This window comes from Megalops cyprinoides, chromosome 13 (assembly GCF_013368585.1).
Source record: "Megalops cyprinoides isolate fMegCyp1 chromosome 13, fMegCyp1.pri, whole genome shotgun sequence".
Lineage (NCBI taxonomy): Eukaryota > Metazoa > Chordata > Actinopteri > Elopiformes > Megalopidae > Megalops > Megalops cyprinoides.
Window position 1 is genome coordinate 19045003 of NC_050595.1, and position 20735 is coordinate 19065737.

The following is a 20735-nucleotide window of genomic DNA, read 5'->3' on the forward strand; positions in this document are numbered from 1 at the left end:
AGCCAATGAAAAGATGTACCGGGGAGTGCGAGGCAGGGAGGCTGCTAGGTGCCTCTGCTAACAAGCTGACTGTTGAAAGGCTTTTCTCTGTGCTCAGGAGAACATGAAAGGCGTGTTTAAAAATTCAAAGGCCCAATCTGTTCCAGGGCTGTGGAGCGGCAGGAGGAAACAGATTTTTACTGCGCTGTAATTCCCCCGTCACTTGCTTTTTAAATTAATTAAGATGTTTATGACAGCTGCCTGCTCCTAATGGAACACATATAGACTTTGACATTAATTATTACTATTTTGCACGAGCATTGCCATTTATTATTGCCGCAAAGGTATGGCATTATTCTTCACGCCACGCCCACGGTTAAGCCCATCTTACATGTGGGTGTGTGTGTGTGTGTGTGTGTGTGAACATCTGTGTGATACACACAGCATGTGCCTGTGTGTGTATGGTGAGCGAAGTACAGTAATCTATACCGTGCACATGTGTTTATATGTGGTGTGCATGTGCAGGAATCTGTCATGTGTAGGTGTGTGTGTGTGAGTGAGTGTGCACGTGCGTGCATGCGTGTGCATGTGTCTATGTGCGTGTGTTTCTGCACGCACACAAGTGTCTAGGTGCAGTAGTATGTCTTGGATGCATGAGTTGTATGGTGCTTTTTTTTACTCATCACTTCAGATTCCCCCTACTCTTTTTCACTTACAGCAGCCTGCATGTACTGTACTGAGCTTTGTGGGTGCGTGCGTGTGTGTGTGTGTCACATTGAACTGTGGTATAGATTTTATTAGCTGTCGGGGGATCAGTGACTGAGTGTTATCGGACCAGCAGATGAAATTAATACACAAGGAACAATGACGAGATGGAGGCATTGCTGTTTTAATGATGCTGTCAGGAGATCCTGGAAGAGTATCCTTCCGTAATTAGCTGTGCTACGTTATCAGAATAGGAGAAATTAAAAATTAAAGAGACACTCAACCTCACCGATCAATAGATTACCCACCACCTGTCCTTAGATTACCTGGGCTGTTCTATTGAATGGTCCATCATTGTTGGTAGGAAGGGGGGGGGGGGGGGGGGTGATGTTCAATATCTGTGGTTGTCAATGGAAGTCACGACCTGCTGTACACTAAGCTGCAGATATCAGTCAGGAAATGAAGCATGTGTGTTTGTGTGTTTTGGTTTGCAAGCAGCAAAAGAGAAGGTTTGCCATCACCTTGCCATTCTTACAGTATTTCCCATCATTTTTCCTTTAGTTTTTTTCCCCCGTATCACAGCAGCACCTGCAATATGATGGGAGTTCATTCATCCCGAGGTGCATGTTAACACATAATGAACATAACGTGCCTTGCGCTCCCTCAGAGTACATCTCGACGCATACAAGGCCCTGGAAAATGGGCAGTTTCCTCTTCACATAAAGCAGGAAATCAGCCATACTGAGCTGTTAATGTCTGATGTGGGTCTTTTATGGCTGCATCAAAGATGCAGTTTCGGGCGCCGGTCTGTAGCGATGTGATCTTATAAATGTTAATTGAAATGTGCAGTCCCCCCCGCCCCCTCTAATACTGCCAGAGACATCAAAAACACGGGCAGCGATTAAGTCCTGGAGTGAAACGGGCTTTCAGAGAGGACGCGTGCAGATTAAGTAGCGCCGATAACACCAAGCAAAAAAAAAAAAAACTTCTGTGGTAGAGCCTCCAGCCCCCTTAACCTCTTAAAGAGTTATTAATCAAGGAAGCGCGCAGGGCGAAGCTTACAGAGGCCGTCTTCTCACAGTTCCAAAGTCAGGGGGCAAAGACTCCAGCTGTCGTCTCGCTCGTCCAGCTGGGCTCTACCTCATCGTCGCTGGCCAATGAGCTGCCGGATTCCTGACGGATGGGGGATTTGTGGATCATCTTATCAGCAGAGGTGTCCTCTGAACTTCTACACTTCTGGTACCCTGACCCAGTTGTGGTTGTTCCTTCCTGTTCATCTGTTGATGCGGCCACAAGAGGATTGTGGGTATGCTTTAGGAGCATCAGTCAGACCAGTTTTCTCATCACCCTGTGTATTGTGTGGGATAACATGTCACTGATTAAGCCAAGCTTGCCAGATACTACTAATAGATCGCCTGTAATATCATACTTCCAGCACCCAGTAGCTACCTGGTCATTCTAAACCTTGAGTGAAATCTGATTTAGTGCAAAGTTACTTTTACAGATCACTGCTGAGAACTGTGAGCTCATTAGCATGATCCAGGGTAGCTTTGCTCTTATGGATCACTATTTGGCGTCAAGCAAACACATGATAGGTCATTATCAGGCACTGTGTGTACGTTAGATGATGTAGAAATGTTCTCTTTGAAAGGATAATTGTTGTACACTATGTGTACACTAAAACTGATGCTGTAATTATGTTATTGACATTTTGATGACTGTCGGCTGTGTTTCGTAAGGGCACTTTTAATAGCAGCACTGTGGCATATTGATGCTTTTTTTCAGATGTGGTCTGACGTTTACTGTATGCCCCGGTGTTCATGTGACCTTATTGTGTTCACTTACTTACATTTGCTTTGTCTGAATAAGCCTGGCTAAGAGCATCTGCCCAATAAATACAGGTGAATCACATTCAATGGATTCACAAACAGATGTGAAACAGTAACCACTGCATGATTTCAGCTCTTTATTTCATCTCAATACTTATTCACTGTTACTAGTTGTTTTTTTTTACATGTGCTGTAATTGCTGCTGCTTTTAATGCATCCTAATATGCATTTAATGCGTATTTAATTTATGTGTCATCCAGAATGGCCTTATACGTCTCTCCGGGTAAGGTCCTCTGCTGATGAAATGAGTGTAATGGGTAAAATAACGCGTTTCCCCGGCAGCGAGCCGCGGCCGCGTGTAAATAATGGTATGAAAGCGGAGCTGCCTCCAGCGCACTCATTTCGGAAAGAGGAGAGGCGGACCGAGCCGCCCGCTGCACCAGCGCCGCCGAGTTAATGGAAAGGCCGTCTCCGAGACGGGCTGCTGGGCCAGAGAGCCCCCCCCCACCCCCCACCCCCTCCGTGGGTTTGTGTTACTTAAGAGTCAATAGCACAAATGAATAAATAATTGTAGCTCGTTTAGCTGATTGTGGCGAGTTAATTTTTCATCGCGGGGGCCGAGGGTGTTGAGGTGCCGCCGCCGCTGCAGTGCTGTATAGGGGCGGGGAATTGCACCCAGGGCTGTGCAGGGGCGTTACACACCACACATTGCCTCGCGCTGATTAGGCTGTACCAGTCCTCATTAGCTATGGATCCATCTTACACATGTGCAAAAGGGAACTGTTTCACATCTTCTGCATTACCATAAAAAGGTAAAAAAAGAAAAAGTACTCCGTGCTACTGTACTTTAATTATGGTCAAGATCCGAGCAACAGCCGAGGAAGCGCTTATTATCTGTGTGCTGTTATTACACCTGCATGTAATTGTAGTTCATTTGGGTATTAAGTACGGTTCTCCTGCCAAGAGCAGTGCACCTCCAGTGAACCCCCCTCTCTGAGTGCCTTTCATCTCGGTGCCATTTGGAGAGCTTACAGAATTTCCCTCATGTTAATTGTGAAAGCTTTAATAAGAGAGAGATGACACATTAAGTCTAGCCTTGAAAGCAGTCTCCGAGGATGTAGGAGCCGGCGTGCGCCTCAAACAGTGCCTGTGTTTTCTTCCCACCATTTTTCTTTTCTTTTAATTTTCTGGTTGTCTTTGTGTTTTGAATCACAGCTCTGAACCTGTAATCTCAAATAGTAATAGGATGATTGACGGACATGTGATCTCAGAGGAAGCTGTGTGTGTGTGAGGCTGGACAGTCAGCTGGAAAGGGACTGACCATGTTCTGTACATTGTCCTCAGCATCTGGGGCTTTCTGTCTCAGAGCGCAGTGCTGAGACCGGTGCTGGCGCTTAAAAACACAGAGCCCGGGGGGGGGGGGGGCACTCCAATGGCAAACAGAAATTTGACACGCTGTAAACAACCCCCGTCACCCCCCACGTACACAACCTCCCCCCCCCTCCCCCTCCTCTGCGCTCTGCTCTCTATCAGAGATCGGCTTTCTGAAAAGGCCCGTAATCTTCCCCTTCCCCCGCTGCGTGCGTGTGACTGTCTCAGTGGAGGTGAGGGCGCGTGAGCAACAGAGGCAGGTCATTCGAGGTCCGCCTCAACCCCCCAGCACCTCCAGCACCGCTCAGCTCCGTTTCACTCCCTCCTCTCTTCCCTGCCCCCATGCCTCCATAGTGCAAAACACCTGCACTTTTGGGGGGGGGGGGGGGGGGGGGGGGGATTATTCGCTGTTTTGTCACAAAGCCCAGCTTAAGAGGTACGCTGATCCCTCCGCCTTTCCCCTCTCCCAGTGCAGGTAAACAGGTCTGGCTTACGGTCAGGCAGCTGCCGAGGCCTGTAGAGTGAGCATTCGCGTGTGCGGTGGGTTTAGTCAAAACAAGGGTTTCGGGGGACTATGCTCATAAGGCCTGGGGGAAAGTGTCAAAACAGCATTGTTAATTGATAGAATTGATGTTTTTGTGAGTCTGGGTAAAGGTCACTCGCCCCCATTGCCAGGCTAAAAAGGGTCCACAGAGAAACAGATACGCCCACTCGTTTTTTCACTGAGGATGAAAACAACTCAGGCGGAAACATTTCCACAGCCTGCCTCTCTTTTGACCTCTTTTAATGTGGCTGAACCAGACAGTTGTTTGTTCTTTGGAACTTCTTTTGCGCGTGTAAATAATGGCGAGCATCAAAGACGTGATTCAGATGCAGAGCTGGAAATCAGTATGCCTTTCTCCTTTGTAGGGCTGGGGGGTTTTATCGCTTGAAAGAGCAGATTACTGCTTCATGCTGACATCACTTCACAGAAGGAGCGCTCTTGAGAAAATTCAGCGTAGTGTAACCAGCACGTTGTACTTTTGAGTACTTTATTATAGTCAGAGACAACTTAAGAGAAGTTGCACTAAAGAAAGGTCCTCATACTAATTAAGAAGCTGTGTACATGTGCGTGTGTATGTGTGAGTGTGTGTTTGTTTGCATATGTTTGTGTGTGAGAAGCAACAGTGCAGCTACCATAAGAAATGTTGTATGCAAAATATACTGTATATTGTAATAAACTTCAATTTCTTGCAGTTTTGTAAGCATGTCTTATTTTAAATGTGCTGTGAAAGAGAGTAAATCATTCAGAAAATGATGGGAAATTCAATTATCTTTCAAAGACTTTCCAATAAGGCCTCATGTTGCATTGCTTTGAAAGGGCACCAGGGCCATTTCCTGTCTCCTATCATGTGGTGTTTACCAGCACTGTCCAATCAAATTTCATTCCAAGATTCTCTGCGGCCAGCAACTGAAGCCATGCCTAGAATGCAAGTGTCAGCTGCCAGACTCCACCGCTAGTTCATTTTGACGGGGAATTGGTTTGTTTATTCTTCCCATTCCCCATAATCCCTTTCCCTCTACATGTTAGCTATTGGTAAATAAAAGCCAGCATCGAGTTTATTGTGTTCTGGCCAGTTTACGGTCTATGGTTCGTGTTGGTCTTTGAGACGAGGTCTGGTCAGAATTAACCTGATATTATGACCGTGACGGACTCCGCAGAAAACAATAAACCACTGAAACCATTTAAACACCCTTTGGCACAAATTCATTTTGTAAACCACCACCTAACCCCACATGTTGTCTTCGCTTATTTTCTAAGACAGGTAAAAACAATATGTTTAGTGTAAGAGCCAAAGTTGCAGTGTACCCAGTGTAAGTATGATTTGTAACGCTGTATACTGAAGCTCATTCAAGCATTCATTCACCGAGTTCATTTTCAGTATGAAATAAGGTAAGAAAAACTGTATGTGGGTGAATAATTGCGGGAGACGGCGCCACCGGTGTGCATTACTGCAGCTTCGCCGTCCGTGGCAGCCGGTGAGGGAGCCGTTTTATCCGCCGCAGCGTGGACCCTTATCTCAAGGGAGCACCTGTGCGCCCGTGTCCCACTGTCACCAACGCGCAGGCGAGGGAGCGAGGGGCTGTCACGCGCTGTCATTTCACAGCGTGACGTGGGGGCCGCCTGGTAATCTCGCGCCCCTGTTCGCCCGCCCGCCCGCCCTCGTGGTACCCCGGGACGAGCCGCATCGCGCCGCCTCGAACGTGATCCGGGGATTCCGAGACAGGTGGCCCCCGTGGGCGCATCCCATAGCCCCATAACGCAACCTCACTGCCGCTTTCATCGATTGGATCAATTTTATGAATGAAAACTCTTGAAAGAACCTTTACCAGAGGGTAATTAGCACAGTAAAAACAGATAAATAAAATAAAAATCACATTCCTTTTCTTGCACTGTGGGGCTTATCACTTTCATCCCCCTGTACCGTGCTGTCAGAAATCTAAGATGAAGGCCACGTCACCTACCAAGTTCATGTTAAGTGCCTTGCTCATGGGTGCCCCTGCCAGAATTCGGAACCAACACCCTTCTGTTTATGGGCAGTTCCCCCGGGAGCACCACATCACGCTGCCACCGGATGTCACTGAGGAGGCAGGACATCCACGCATCCACTGGAACCATTGCGTTTTTTCTTCACCTTGAGTTCACGCCCACACAGGCGCTGCAGAATCCTTTGTTGCTGAAGAATTTTCTGAATGAATGGGAAATTAGTCACCTCTCCGCTGTCCCCAGCCAGCGCCGCTGCTGCGAGCATTCGGCTGCATTTATCCCTCGATTGAGAGGAGCTCTTACGTAATTACACAAACCCTTGTTTATCGCATATAATTCCTGTCTCATTGCAATTAGTGTCCCTCTCACTAATTTACTCTAACGAGCATTTGGGGGGGACCGTGATTGCGCCTGGGGACCGTTTGTTAAAGCACACAGCTGAATGAACCTCTGTGGCTGCATCTTATCAATAACAATAGACGCTGTGGGCCGGGTGCCCTGCAGGACAATTACCGCTCGGCGGTGCTCTCCCTGCCCAGCGGCCATCCCCGCGGCTCCTGCTGTCCGCACGGGCCTCCGCCATTCATCTGTGTGATTCATAATTCATAACTCACAATTCAGCAGCTTCCAAACAGGGCGCGGACTCACCTGGAGAGATTAATAAAGTATGTGAAAAAAGTTCATTTTAATAGTAAAGTTAATAGTAAATTAGTTCATTGATTAATCTGTAGCGTGTGGAGAGGGGGAAGGTTCTTAATGAGTGTTATGTTTGAGCGTCGCTTGGTTGGCTCTTGTCAAGGGTTGTGCATGGACCACTTGACTGAAGTTCGCGCTTAATATAGCGTGCCACCTGGGTTTTTAAAGGTGTACTTTGCAGAAGTTCACGTCAGGAAACTGAGTGTGTCAGCTGCTGGCTGTTGGGTGGCTATATGAAGCCATCCCTCCTGTCTGAAAGTTAAACCTATGTAAATTCTCCATTTCACCGTGAATTCCACAGAGACGAAAAGACACAATGAGGAACGTGTTGAGCGTGCGTGTGGTAGACACAAGTAAAACCAATTATAAACGACCAAAAATACCAGCGCCGGGGGATTGACAGGTCATTCTTCTCTTAAACATCCCTGGAGAGACAGAGTCTCTCCGGATTCGGGGGTTTCAGAAATTAAGGGGCAGCTGATTAGAGCGTTTTTATTTTATTTATTTTATTTTTTTTTGTATTTCTGGTTTATAAAAGTATTAGGCTAAGTGTGTCACTGAAAAAGAGAAAGTTGCTGGAATTACTTGAGTGGAGAAAAAGTGGCTGTTCGTGGTGACAGCGGAAATGGGGTCAAGGTTTTTGCGCACCCAGATTCTGCCCGGTGGACCCGCACATGTCTTCATCTCTTCCCAGATGGATGTTAAAGGACGCCTCTGTGAAAAGAGGATTAGCAGTGTAGGCCACTGTTATCATCTCTGTCTCTAAGCACACATACTGTATATCTCATGGCATTTACTACAAAAAGTAGGAGGTTACTTTGTGCTAGGGTCACCAATTGCCTCCCAGTCAAGCTCTTTCAGTCTGACCATTAAATAATCTCAGTTCATTTGGGTAAATATTTCTCTTACACTCTCTCCCATCTTCACCTCAGATGATGTGTGGTGAGCATTGTGGTGCAAAATGGCTGCCGTGCATCACCCAGATCGGAGCTACAGATTGGTGGTGGTAGAGATGAGTCACTTCCCTTGTACTGTAAAGTACTTTGAGATAAGTGGAAGGTGCAATACTGTTAATTAACACAGGTGATATATCTATATAAAGTTACATAAGTTTACATAAGTTTAAAATTTATACTTTTATAGAAGTATAAATGTATATATAAGTTTTAAAGTAATTTATGGTATTTCTTAATCATAAATACTTTCAAAATTGCAAGGTAATTGCAATAAAATATGTTTTATATGTGTGTGTGTGTAATAGAAAAACCTTTTGGCTTTTTTGATATCCAAATCCAGGTTTTGTAGCCAGGGTTACAAATGTGTTTGGTTCTGCTGTTAAGTTTGGTTTGATTAGCCATCCGCTAGTATTAGCATTCACGTCGCCTGACTGATTGTTAGCCATCAGTGGAAGTATTCAGTCTAATTAATCCTGTGATTGGGCTGCTTTTAATGAGCCCCGTTTGTTTGCTGCTGTGTTTCCAGATGTGTGAGAGCAGATCGGAGGCGATGAGCTGCCTCACGGTGAGTGCATGATCAGCTGCCTCATGGTGAGTGCTGGGGACAGTTGAAATCGCAGAGACGGAATGTAGTGATGGTGATGTTTTTCCGCACTTTCTCAAAGGTGTTCTGAGAAGGACAAAGAGGCACAGTTAACAACGGCTGAATACTTCCTTATCGGTGAAATGTACTATGTCACAATGGTGCCGGATACAGTTCTAAAGTGATCCATTATGACAATTCCTAAACCATGGGTAGTGGAGAGGAGGGCTGTTGCAGTGGACAGCAGGTAGGGGACAGGAGCAGTTAGCAGGTGAAGGGGTTGGGGGGGGGAGGGGTGGTTAGTGGGTTGGGGGGCTGGTAAGCAGGCACAGGGATAGGAGGATGGGGAACAGGCCTTTTTTTGCCTGCTCCCTCTGCCTCTTCAGAGAGAGCAGTGACTGTGGAGAAGAGAGCTGCCGGTCAATCAGTCACCCAGCTGGACAGGACAGGGGTGTGGGCCTCTTTCCCCTCCCCCAAACAGCCTGGCATTGGGAGCACCACCCCTCCGATGATTCGCTGCGATTCGCTGCCCTCAGTGCGGCACGAGGACAGCTCTGTAACGGGAAGGGAGGCTGTGACTTTGAATGTCACCCTGCGTTCTCTTGTCGGAGCTCGAGAGCAGCCGTCTCCCAGGGAGGGTGACAGTTCCATTTATGATAATCATCTGCCGTCATGAGTTAAGGAAGCGGGCGCTGTGACTCACGGCCCCAGACGCGCCCCGTCAGTTAGAAGGCAGCTGCACGCCGCCTCTTTATCGCCCGACTCTCCCGTCACCCCCCCCAACCCGATCGCATCGCCCGATTCCTGCTCATACTGCCCACCGTTTCCGTCAGCACCAGTTTACAGCCGGCTCAGCCTTCTGCGGTCTGACGTGATTGAGGGGCATATCTCCCTGTCTCTGTGAAGCAGAGAGGGGCTTGGGACAAGATGGACCTGTGGGCAGGAGCGTGTGTGTGTGTTTAAGCTGTGCTTAGTCCCATTGATAAGATGGCTAATGCTTACTGTATTACCCTAAAAAAGGTCCTTTTTAACAGCCAACCGCCTCTGATAATATAAGAGGAACCATAAATGATTATCAGTTTGTGTTCCCTCCTGTCTCTTACTCCTATATCAAGCTGTTAAACTTCTTGTGCCTCACTACTGTGAAAAATTGTCCCATAAAGAAATTTGATTACGTAAGTATGTATTAAGTAGTTATGTAAAACAGAATAATACAGAATGATTCATGGATTTTTGGGGGGGTTCCATCAGCAAAAAAATCTTTGTCCTACAGTACAGTTAGCTTTAAATCTGTCATTCATAGAGTGCCTGTGTTCACGAGGGATTTTGGATCATGCTCAAATTGCTCCATTGAGCAGCCCAGGCGTTAAAAAGGTGGCATTGAATTCATTTTATACTGAGACAAGAGTTTTAACTGCAGGTCACCTGGAGGGCTCTAATTACCAGCCAGTCATGTGCATTAAAGAGGAGCACACATGGGCCTATTGATTTACGCTGACCCGAGTGATTAAATCTCTTTATTGGTGCTCATTTGAAGAAAGAGGGAATTGAAGATCTAGTAATTGAATGAGATGACTGTTGGGACCATTGCGACTTGAAGAAAAAAAAAAAACAACCTTGGCCTAACCATGAACTGGCCACTTCTCGATCTCCCATCTATCAAGGGTAGATTCTCCTCCACATTGACCTTTGACCCCCACACCCCACCATCCTGTTAGGCAGCAGTGTAGACATAACCTCCAAGGGATGAACTCTGAATGACATGTAGAGGAGGAAACAGGCTTCCTGGCTGGCCTCCCCATGCCACGTACGTACACACACACACACACACACACACACACACACACACACATTCCCCTGAGTCCACCCTCCCATCTCTTTCAGTCCACACCCCCTCTCTCTCCTGCCCCAAGCAACAGACCATTCATTGGGGGTGGCCTGTATCACAATTGACAATAATGATTTCCTTGGGAGTTAATTTTTTTCAGTTTTTCTGTTAAGATTAGTTGTGATATCTCTGAGTGACATTGACAGAACGGCTGTTTGTGGGCCTGGGAGCGGAGCCAGATGGTCGGCAGGATGGGAGTGAGAGGAGGGGCAGGGCGGGGAGCAGGGATGCTGTGTGTGTGTCCTGTCTGCATGTCCTCTGTGTATGTGTGTGTGTTTATATATATATATATATATATATATATATATATATATATATACACACACTCACACACACGTGATTGTACATGGTGATGTATGTATGGATGCTTGTATGTGTGTCTGTGCACGCATGCATGTGTGTACGCATACGCGTATCTATGCCATGACTGTGTGTTTGTGTGTGTGTGTGTGTGTGTGTGTGTGTGTGTGTGTGTGTGTGTGTGTGTGAGTGTGTGTTCAGAGTATATAGACAGAAGGGCCTCCTATTAGTCTCAGCTGAGCCATACTCACAGTAAGCTGAGTGATGGTGGGGTAAAGGGCGCTGGTAGTGGCAGTGGGCTCTGTAAGTTGTGGAGAGACTAGACTAGACTCCTCTCTATCATAGCCCTGCCTGGTGACACAATTCAACACCTTCCACACTGATGAAAAAGGCCTTCCCTGGATGTCAGATAAATGTTCCCATGGGCAGGATGTTTTAAAATGCTATCTCCACTGACAGCATCTACCACAGTCTTTTACTTTAGGTGTTGCTTATTTATGTATTTACTTATTTATATACATATATATGTATGTATATATGTTTGTCTGTATGTTTGTGTGTACAATATATACAGTGAAATGTCACAGTGCTGCTGAATACAGCTGGAGGAATGAATTCTTCATTGCTCTGAACTTCCTGCTTAATGGAGATGTATTTTTGAATGTCAGTGGAGCGATACCACCAGCAGAGGCAAACAAAGGGAATGATTGCAATATAATGCAATATTGCAATGTAATGCTTCTCCTGATAAACGTTTTATCAACTGTCAGAAGCTGAAAAAGTGAGCGTCTGAATTCTAATAATACCCTTTTTCCCTCTCTCTGGTTCATAATGTGCAGACCCGATAGGCTTAAAAGTAGTCTGATACAATCTGAGGCAGTTGCATATAGATTTGTGTATATCGCAGACCAGAGCACTGTACAGCATAGTTCAAACCTTCCCCAAAACAGCAGAATAGCAGCCCTGTCCTCTATTAATGCATACTGTGTGGGACAACATATGGGCTGTATGTTTCGTTTCGTTGTTTATCTCTGTGCTGTCAGAATAAAATCAATTTTCTTGTGGGATCTGTGGTCATTATAGAACACACCTCTCTAACACCGCGTGTACTTCCTCCCCCATAAACATGCCGTCTCTCTGTCTCTCTCTCCCTCTCTCTCTCTCTCTCTGTCTCTTTCTCTTTCTCTCTCTTATGCTTGCTTATCTGTGGGGAAAAGAGACAGAGTGTGAATCAGGCAGCCATCATTCTCCTCATATCCTTACTCTGTTTGTGAGATAAGAGGAGCTTATTTGCTCAAACTTTTCTAATCCCCGGTGTTACAGTGAGCCTCAGAGGAAGGTAACCTTCTGTCATAATTCACCCTGAAGTTGAGTGAAATGTAAATGTGTACATTTCATTCAAGCACATCTCCACCCGATGCTCAACACAGATGAAAATGGTCAAATGTTTCAAATTGCTTTGTAAACATGTCTTAATTAGGAACTGCTTGAACTGTACATCTGCCCTGGTCAGAATTTCTACAGTTAAAAAGCTGACTTTTCATCTTGTGTTTGCAGTTTGTGTCTCTCTGGGAAACACAACAGGTTGTTGATCGATACTGACTGCCCCCGTTGGCTGTTGTCAGTTTGTTGGATGTCTGTGTGGCCTCCTTGCTATCTGATGGCTCTCAGACCCCACATGTGTCCTGGTATTTCGGCAGGATTGCCACTTGTTGCCTCATCTCCCTTTTTAACGTCCTAGCCGGACAAACTGCCATCAGCACAGTGCTTTAATGATGCCAGATTCATGGGGGCCGGTCCCTCGCTGGCTGCTGCTCCTTCCTGCTCAATGGGTTTGATCTTGGATGTGCGTGTGTGTGTGTGTGTGTGTGTGTGTGTGTGTGTGTGTGTGTGTGTGTGTGGAGTGTGTCTCATGGGTCAACATTTAGGAACTGACTCATTTCAACCTCTCTTCAGGTTGGCCCCAATGGCATCTGAACCTTCATTATTTCCAACAAAAAAAAATGCACTCGTGCTTAAATTTGAAGTTGATGGTTAAGGGCAAAGTTCAAAGCAGGAGTGTTGAATAGTCTTGTTAGTCAGCTGTGGTGAAGGTCACAACAAGGTCATGGCTCAAATTCGCCCTGAGCCTCAAAGCAGAGGTGTGAGATGCAGGCATCTCATTTGCAAACCAAACGTAGCTTTTACAATAATCTTCATAATCTGGCCTCCCCCTTCACACCGCAGGGCAGTGACTCTGTCTTTGCTGCCAGGGTGCGTTTAGCAGGCAGGTCTGCCCATGACCTTTGATCCTGTGGCCTGTTGACCCGGTGACGCTGCCCAGACTGTGGCACGTCACTGTAGCCAGTGGGATGCAGTGCCCTGTGATGTGCTGGAGGCCTCTGTATGTCAGGAGATTATCCCTTTCTCATGCTATCATTTATTTTCATTTTTTCTCAGATTTCAAGTCACATTTTTAAATACCGCCACAAAGCAGAATAAATGGCAGCAACCAACTACTGTGTGAAATGTTGGCCTTTACGTCAGATAATTGTGGCTAATTTTGTCTCTTTTTTCCCTCTTTTCCAGGTATTTCAGTAACAAAGAAGACACACACTTGTAAGTAGAAAGATTTCATAAGCGTGTGGTTCAGTACAGCTGCAGTAGTATTTATGACATGACAAAAAGTCTTTGATATTACTGAAAATTAATTGAAGGAACATAAGGAAATGACATGTGGGACAATAGAAAACTGCATATTAAATTTGTAAAAAAAATTTTCACTGATTCTACTTCTTCTAGTGCAGTCTTTTCTTTTTGTCTGGAGGTCACTGAACTGCTTCTGCAAAGCTGTGTTTTCCAGTAGGTCTGTTGTTCTGGGCTGTTTTTTAACTTTCGGTTTTGAGGTAACCAGGCTGTTTCCTGCAGCTGGTTGTGAGGAAGAGTCCCAACTTCACAGTTAGACACTGCAATGCAAAAAGTGTCCTGAAGCACAGACAAAACGTCATTAATAATGATTTACATGTACACTCTCAGCGTGATGCGTGAATGAAGACACCTGTTAACCAGATCATTTTTAACCTGTAGAAAGTCTCACCTTGCTTACTTTGCAGTGTTATCTCAGGCTCAGATTCACAGAGGCCTATTTGGGGCAGCATTCGCTATGCTGGTCATATTAAGTAAAAAATGGTAAATAATTGGTGGTGTGTCATGTGAGTGTTGTGGAGTCAGGCGGTGGAATGTTGGCCAGTCTTACTGAAGACCCTCATTGTCAACTGTGCAGCTTGCTTGTTTGCTAAAAACAAGGATGTGGTTTGTTTGTAACCCTGAGCGGCCCTCTTTGCCTCTGAACTTTCTCTGACAGGGCTTAGGGCCTTTGAAATGAATGCACAGAAATTATTGAATCAGGCATGATCCAAAACCGTTCTGGAGCCTTAGGTGCACTCTGATGTGCAGTTAAATACTGCTACTAACACCACTAATAATAATAGTAATAATCTCTCCTGTACATTGTATCATTGAACAGTAACACATTGCTTGTCTGTGAGTACATGTGTGTGTGTGTATGTAAGGGCCAGAATGCCCTCTTAGTGAAAGCCACTAGGCTCCATGCATTCGGTGGGTTTTCTTTGAAATGCCTCATTCCTCCCAGATGGGGGCGAGTTGCAGTCTGCAGCCTGCAGCCAGCTTGGGCACTTTGATCTTTACTCTGGCTCACTGGAACAGTCGGCGCCTGCATGAGCCCAAAGAGAAACCGGAACGGACCGCGTTGGCCGTGCGGCTCGATAAAGTGCCCGTCTGGCGAGAGGACGGTTTCTCTGCACCAGCCTTCGCCAGCCTCTCTCCCAACAGACAGCCTCACTCTCAGGAGCAAAGACAGCTGGATTAATGAGCCTCGGAGAGAGAGGCTGTCTGCAGGTGGCCTGTTTACCCTACTCAGTAGCAAAGGCCCTCTCCTTTCACAGGAAACAACACCTGTGTAAAAAGGCAAAAGAAAGAGAGACACCGCACAGCGTTCCCAGCAACGCAGGGCAAAGTGGTTGGCACTGCTGCGGCTAAGGGCAAAGCTCTGAATGACTGTGCACCTGTGGTCACAGTGAGCATTCAGTCCAGCAGTTCCCTGGGAGATGGGTCTACCTTTTGCATTCGTGCATTTTCACATCATCAGTGTCTGTAGCCATCCGTGCACAATGTATCTGTAATTGCAGCTCAGATCTATGAGCTCACCACCATGGCACCATAATCCAATCGTATACTGCACAACTCGTCCTCGGTTCTTTGGACAGCAGAAGCGAACAGGTACGGAGTAGCAGGGGCTTTAGCAGTCAGCCATGACAGGAGTAGCTGTGTCATTGAGAATAATGCGGGCGGTAAGGAGGAGTCTCGCCCGGGTGGAATGTTTTCGCTGTGTGCCACTGTTAACCCCCTGCTGTGAACAGCAAGCTCCCTCATTCTCACTCTTTAGTAATGGAACGTGTAGCCACAGTGACTGATCTCGTCAGGGCATTACAGTGAGAAACTGAGACACTGGGGGTGGGGTGGGGGACTACCTCCCAGTTCTCTCCCCACTCCCAGCCCCACCTGCAGCCAATTGGACAGAGATGTGTTCTTCACAACTCAATGCGGTGTGCTAGCGTGTTTGCTCTCAGAGCACCCCCATTTTTAGACATAAGGCATGTGACTACCATCTGCCAGAAAGGCGTCAGCTCCTGCTGCAGAGTACTGAGTAGCGGCAAAAAGTGAACAGGGTCAGTTATGCTGCAAAGTAATGGGCACTTCACTCTGTGCCAGTGACCACATCCACCCTTTCCTCCTCACCGCCACTGCCGCATCAGAACGGACCTAGTTTCCCTGGCGGCAGCTATTTAATAATTTTATCAGGCAAAGAACACTACAGGCCTAATAGCCTTGTTACCCTGCACCGCAAACTGCAACTCCCCCCCCACACACACATATGGCTTTGCTTTATGTTTTTCCCCACTGACAACTTTATACGCAGTGTGTTTATTTGGTTTTACAGTAAAACAAAATATTCTGAAAAGCTAGCTGGACAGGTGGTTATATTTCATTGGCAGGAGAAACAGTGCTGTTTATATCGGTTTATAGCTGTTTATAGCTGTTTATAGTGTGTGAGTGAAAGTAACTCCTGCCACAGTGTCTTTTATTATGAAGAATCAGTTGGGTTATCTGGGCAAGTTAAATATGACTCAGACAGATTTATGATTTTTTTTTTTTCCTGTTCACACCCTGTGTATTGATTCCTACACTATGATAATGCTTATTGAACCAATAAGGACAGTGAAGATAGACTATAACTATTTATTTGCTTATAATAGCTGTTGTATATGATCTTTTTGGATTTTGGAGTTAAATGGACTGATGCATAAACGGAATTCTACTATACTAGCACCTATAACTAGTATTTATTCACATTCAGATTGACTGATTTCTATCTACTGTAGTCAACATGAAATGAACGGGCAGACAGACAGATAGGCACACTTGCAACTGTGTTACCTGCTTGAGAACTAACATGCAAATGCTGTCCTTTTCTGATTACCGTATTAATGATATGTATTAGACTTTACTGCCTCACAGTATAGCACAGCTGTTGTGTTTAGAGTCTAATCGGACTGTGATTATTTCATTGAGGGTATTTCAGTTTACTTTTGTAATAGATTCTGCACCACAGCTTGTACCTGTTCCATTGGCTTTCTTAACATTTGGGCTGAAGTTGTCATGGTAGGAAATGCGCCTCATGAACCTACCACTGCAGCGCATCTAATCTCTCACAGGCAGATACAAACAGCACTTTTGTTCTCACGGTTTTGATAGTTAAGGAGTGTCCAAGACCAGCAACCGTGATAAGGGCCGTCTGGCAGTGTCAGTGCGTGTTTCGGGGAGGAAAGATGGACTTGGTGATTACATGTAGTTCATTGCCTTTTTTTTTAAGCTTCCTCTTGAAACGAGAGCCAAAAAAAGACAAATGATCTCTCTCATTTTGGCTGAAACGCCAGTGCTGATATCTGTATCATAGCAAAATTTTTAGAGTCAACAATATATAACAGATCTAATATTTAGCCACAGCTCCATGCACCATGTCCTTTTTTTGAGTTGCAGAGTTGCAGTATAGAGTTTGCTGTAACAATTTTAGTAACAAATGAATGTTACTTCTTTCCATTTTCTACTCAACTTTTTTCAGACCAAATTCATAATGTGTATTTAAAAATAGATTGTATTAATTTTACTAGGTTGAGTACAAAGGGTTGAATCAAAACCATAGTTCTCTTTGTCACTGTCATATATCGAAAGTGCATTAACGTTTACAAGTTCTGACATCATCAGTTTCTAACATGTTAAAAGAAGCATGCTCACTATGTTGTCATCACCTTGCGTTCACTTCGAGATGTATTTTCTCAAGTTATTATTTTTTTCAACTCAGAATTCAAGCATCTTAATGGTTAAATCACATACAGCAAGCATTGTGTAATTTTTACTCTAAGCTGATTATCTCTCCACACTAAGAATTCCCCTGCATTCTCTCAGATCATCCAAATCCTCTGGAGGGAGAGAGCCTCTCTTGGACTCTGTGGTTTCCTGCCGGTCATTAGAATGAAAATGTTAAATGAAGCTCTTGCACAAATTGCCTTACCAGGGGGGCAGAATCAGACCAGACACACTAGTTCAGGTGTATCCTCACATATCCATATCCTGTCATGACATACAAAGGTAACCTTGCCTCCTGTTCAGCCTAAATTTGCCTCTTCGCAGCACGTCCCATCTTTTTTGCAGAAGCCCATTAGACAGATGTCACATGGTCACTTGCTGGGGACCTGACTAGTTGAGATGCTTTGTGGCAGTTGTGGTAGCTGTCCACTGAGCATGTGCAGAGAAAGTAGTTTGAAAGTCTAGCTGAGCCAGGAGTGGCTGAGCACATGAATACAGCAGCTCCAATACCAGGTACCAACTCTCCCAGGAGAAACACACAGGAGCAGCCCAGACTGATTAAGTCACCTGATTCCAGCCCAAGCTTGAACAAGGCCTTGAAAAGATTTTGGTCCCCTCTTTGAAACAAGCCAAATTCAGAGACTGTCCCAGTAAAATAGAAGGTCATGGACAAATTTGGTCTCCTCTCAGCACTAAAAAATGTTCACATTTTTCTTTGGCTGAATATGACTCGCCATAGGTTAACTGAGCTGAAGCATTTGTACGTACTCTACCCTTGTAAAGGTTTATGAATGGAAATCATACCATATCCTGCTAATCTGGAGGAATAATACGGTGCTTGTTGTGGTTTAATTTCACCTGGCAGCCAGCGCACTCCTGTGAACGAGCCGGAGGCAGTAAACAACTCCTGTGCCGTGGTTATTCGCTCGCCGCCGCTTTGAAGGTGCGAACCATGTTGTTGTCTTAATGCAGCACAATAGGGAGTTGTTAACCGCGTTCGTGAGCGGAGCACGTTAATTACACTGTTAGGTTTCAGCTGAAAATGAGGATCAGAGAATTGAGGCTCCGCTTTAAGATCTGAACACAAAGGGCTTGAGGAGTGAATGGGCTGTGCTGTGCCGTTGAAGGCTACATTATTTGCAGCTGTAACTCCAGAGGCTAGTCAAGCACCTTTTGAGCTGGGATCCCTACAGCAAACAACATATTATTGTGAGATTGCGAAAGCAAGCAGGAAGTCCTTGAACCTCACATAGCAGTGCAGACTAAGCAAAATATCACTTGCCAGCTTTTTTGTTAGTACTACTTGTTGTCTATACACAATAAATATGTCACACAGATGATGTGACAGATTCTTGAGAAAGCTTTGAATATTATCTAATGGAGCATTGCCATCATTCCACTGCATCATTTGAAATTGTGAATACATGCTTTTTGGATTAATTAATCATTTTTAAATGGTTTATGTCCTCCTATAAGAGATATGAAAAGAAAAATGTTCACAAGAAAATTCATTTTGGAAAAAACTTCAGAAAGTCTCTGAAAAGAAGACAGCTAAAGCACAGCTCAGTCAGCATTGTCTTCCAAGGTTTGTTTCTCAGCATGTTCTGGACCTGAGCTACAAACAGCACTTTGCGCAATCTCTCAGTTAAAATTGCCACATTCACATTTGAACAATAGCTTCTTTTTTTGTATGTGCGAAAAAGAATATTTCATTTCGCTCCTGTTGGTTCATGCCACAATAAAACTGGCAGATTTTGTGGAGCAGGCCATAATAATCACAAAGGTAAGGAATTGGAAAGAATGTGAACGGAATGGAAAAAGGTAAAAGGATTGTAAAGCAACGTTATTTTGGATAAACAGCGCCTGCATGCCTTTTTTTTTGTCCCAAGCAGATTTTTGGGCAATATGGCAGCTGCTCAATCTGCAGCAACATTATTATGCCCGGTATTTTTGTTAAAATTACAAGCGGCATTTTTTTTTTTCCTTTACTCTTCGGGAAAGAAGGAAACGGTTTTGCGCCGCATGACTCCCGGAGGATGTTTGCGGAGACTCGTGTTTGCCACCGCGGAGGTCCACGCAGTTGGCGGGATTAGGCGCGTGGGTCGTGTTTGGTAAGGTGCTTAAATCGCGTTGCCTCATTGGTGGGGATGTTTTGTGGGTGCGCGTCCCCCTCAGCTCCTCTCTTCCTTTTGTCCCTTTTGTCTCCACGTCGGCGAAAGCTCCGTAGCCACACGCTGTTGTCACGGCAGGAAATAGGTGTGAGTGACAAACGACAGGGACACTGTGCTGATGAGGTTGCTGCAGCAAATCCCCACGGTGCCCCTGCTTGCAGGCCGTTCCAGGTAAAGCAGGGGGTAAAGGTTTTTTTTTTTTTTAAAAAAAAAAAGCTCCCGTAAGAATTAAAAAATGTGCATGAAACTACAGGCAAATGAGCCCAAACAGATACTCAGCGCGTTAAGAATAATTTTACAGTGGTGATTGCCGTTGCATGGTCAGTGCATCCGAGAGCAGATTACTGAAGGCTAGCCAAGCGGAGTCGCAGCGCCAGAGACAGATGACTGTGTGACAGGGGGCCATTACCGAAAAGCCGAGCCCATGAAATAGATTGTGTGCTTTGTTAACCCGGGTGACATTTGGGAGAAGAGCTGTGTCTGTGCTGCTCGCCGGCTGATTACTCTCTCCACAAATCAATTACTCCTGAACAGAGGGCAGGCCGGGAGATGATGTTTAAACTTGCAGAGAGCACAAGTCACTCCTGTAAGGGCACAGAGACAGAGAAAACTTAATTACTGATGTCAAAGACCCTGTCCTGTCCCTCCTTCTCTCCCCCTCTATTCTCTGCCCCCCCCCCAATGTGTGTCTGCTTTTTCTGTCTGCTTTTATCCCCATATTTCTTTGACACACTCACACCAGTTATGCCGCCATTAGGAATTCGTCTGTGTGTGTGTGCCCGTCCATGTGTGCACACATGAGTGTGCATGTTTTTGTATGTGCACATGTGAGTATGCGTGCGTGTGTGCCTGTGTACTAGTACATGTGTATGACTGCATGCATGTGTATGTGTGTGTGTGTGTGTGTGCAAGTGTATGCATGTGAGTATGCATGTGCGTGCGTGTGTGTGTTTGTGTGTGAGTGTGTGTGTGTGTGTGTGTGCAAGTGTATGCATGTGATTGTGCGTGTGTGTGTGGGTGCGTGTCCGTGTGTGTGCGTGTGTGTGTGTATGCAGGGTCAGTGTTTGAGGACCTGCGGACTCATAATCGGTGATGAATGAGGTTGGGCAGCGTTACACCCTTTTGACCTTCCTCTTCAGGCAGGGCATACATGATTTCCTCTCCTCCACTGGAGGTGGTGGCAGGAAGAGGCTCATAAACCTTCCCAGAGTGTGTGAGAGAGACACACGGCCAGATAACCCTCTGCTCAGACGGCCCTTTTCAGATCTCACAGATAACGGGAGATGTGCGTTTACACACCTCAG

At 45.6% G+C, this 20735-nt stretch overlaps 1 protein-coding gene across 1 annotated transcript in view; it reads left to right on the top strand.

The window, feature by feature from the left end:
- Window positions 1-20735, top strand: part of LOC118787832 (nuclear receptor ROR-alpha A-like) — a 209737-nt gene that overhangs the window by 129556 nt on the left and 59446 nt on the right. The window contains exon 2 of the mRNA XM_036543538.1: window positions 13403-13432. Coding sequence (XP_036399431.1) covers window positions 13403-13432 — 30 coding nt within the window. The remainder of the gene's footprint in view (window positions 1-13402; window positions 13433-20735) is intronic.